Source organism: Aplysia californica, unplaced genomic scaffold (genome assembly GCF_000002075.1).
Source record: "Aplysia californica isolate F4 #8 unplaced genomic scaffold, AplCal3.0 scaffold00846, whole genome shotgun sequence".
Lineage (NCBI taxonomy): Eukaryota > Metazoa > Mollusca > Gastropoda > Aplysiida > Aplysiidae > Aplysia > Aplysia californica.
The window spans coordinates 27224-29187 of NW_004798116.1; the positions used below are offsets into that span (position 1 = coordinate 27224).

At 45.1% G+C, this 1964-nt stretch overlaps 1 protein-coding gene across 1 annotated transcript in view; it reads left to right on the forward strand.

The window, feature by feature from the left end:
* Positions 1-105: 105 nt before the first annotated feature.
* The window catches only part of LOC101856220, a gene marked incomplete in the record, with an annotated part of 15234 nt that continues 13375 nt past the window's right edge, over positions 106-1964 (forward strand). Inside the window, 1 exon segment of the mRNA XM_013088969.2 lies at positions 106-303. Within this exon segment, the coding sequence (XP_012944423.1) occupies positions 239-303 (65 nt within the window).

The window sequence follows — 1964 nt, forward strand, 5'->3', positions numbered from 1 at the left end:
CCCCCCCGCTCTCCCACCTAAAAAAGGAAAAACCAAACCCTCTAAAAATACAACGAAACAAAGAACGACATGACGTCAACAGAAAAGTAAACTTCCAAATTATTTCTGGAGGCCCCCCAGTCGTTGGTTGGTTTGCAGTGTTGGGGCCAGTAAGTCGCAAAGACGTCAGATCTTGCTGCAGTCTGACCATTAGTCTCCAGCCTTGGTCATCTGCTGTCCATCCGAGCTGCCCATCACGATGTCACCCTTCCCCGTGCTCTTCATTCTGGGGTTTGCCCTGAGAACTACTCTAGGACTCTCAGGTATGTGTTGTACCATAATAGTAGTAGTATTTATTTTGTAATAATATCATTGGTTGCTTCTAAGGACAATCGGGCTAACGCAGATTTCGGGGTTTCCAAAAATCTTGACCAACAACTGAAGTGGGCATTGCCCTACCTGTAAGAGAAGTTTGGTTTCATTGGTGTATATATTTGTTTTGTTATGGAGAAAACTCTCCTTGTCATTTAGAGAAACTGAACAAGGGGCAAAAACTTTACTATCGATTTTCTCAAAATTGGTCGCTTTTAGGCACAAGACGGATATCCCGAAAAATACTTTTGAGAAAATCGAAGGTAAAGTTTTTGCCCCTTGTCAGTTTCTTTAAAAGACAAGGAACGTTTTCTCTATAACCAAACAAATATACACACAAATGAAACCAAACTCCTCTTACAGGTAGGGCAATGCCCACTTTAGTTGTTGGTCAAGATTTTTGAAAACCCCGAAATCTGGGTTAGTCCGCTAGTCCTTAAAAGCGACCAATTACATTCGGACAGCTTACGTGGGTGCTTGGCGGGTGCTGTAGTGTGGTTTGCTCCTTCATTCCTATCAAACATCTATCGTCCTGATCTCCCCTCCTTCTTTTTTGTGTTTGTTACTTTCTTGTAATACCTCTAATCTTCGACACTTATACAACCTTACTGTGTTGCAAGTGCTGTAAACTCTTACTAAAACTAAACTAAGGACAGCTTACCGAGGTAGCGACCGGTGTCTGTGGTGTGGACATTAGGTGCTCCCATGTCGCAAGCAGGAGACCGAAGCTCGATTCCCAGATGGAGTGACATTTCTATCGAGTAGCTCGGTCTTTCTGCTGGGAGGTTGTATCCCTCAAAGCCCCAGTCGATCCTAAAGATACAAGGCCAGACGCCTGCCTTTTACTTGACTTTCTCCGTCCTCTTGTACCTCTAGGGCGTCGAGGGGAGAAAGAGCTTCCTGTCTCTAGCAAGTTGGATATCCTGGCTGAGTGGGATATTGTTGCTGTTGTTTTCAAATCCCTTTAGCTGCGAGCATTTCGCTCTTGGCAGCGCAATGCCTCCCTCAAGTAACCACATGTCCTTGTCATCTGGTCAGCGCCAGAGGACTGGGTGGGATGTTGTATGTTGTTCTCAACCTTTCATTAAAAGATGTAAATTGTGTCGACAGTGAGGAAAAACACTAACATACCGACAAAATCTTTCGCTGTCTAAGGCCGGGTACCCATTCCCACCTTGTAAAGTGAGGAAAATGTGTGTGAAGTGCCTTTCCCAAGGACACAACGTCGGGCCCGCGGCTCGAACCCCACACCAGCATCCTCACGATTACGAGTCCCGTACCCTAACCATTTAAAAAAAACCAAACAAACGAACTTAAAAGAAAAAAAAACGCACCCGAAACGAATGGAAATAAAAACAATGTCGCGAAAAAACCCCAAAACACACACACAACCTCAAAACCCCCATCCACACATCCACACATCCACACATCCACACATCCACACATCCACACATCCACACTTCTGTAAAACCAACAAACGGTGAAGAAAACAACAACAGCCGAAAGAAAAGGAAATAACGCAATGTCGTGAAGATAATGCACAAAGCCACCTGACTTCCGACATGACCTCACCTGTCCTCTCTCTCCCACCCACCCCCTTTTTCACACCCCCC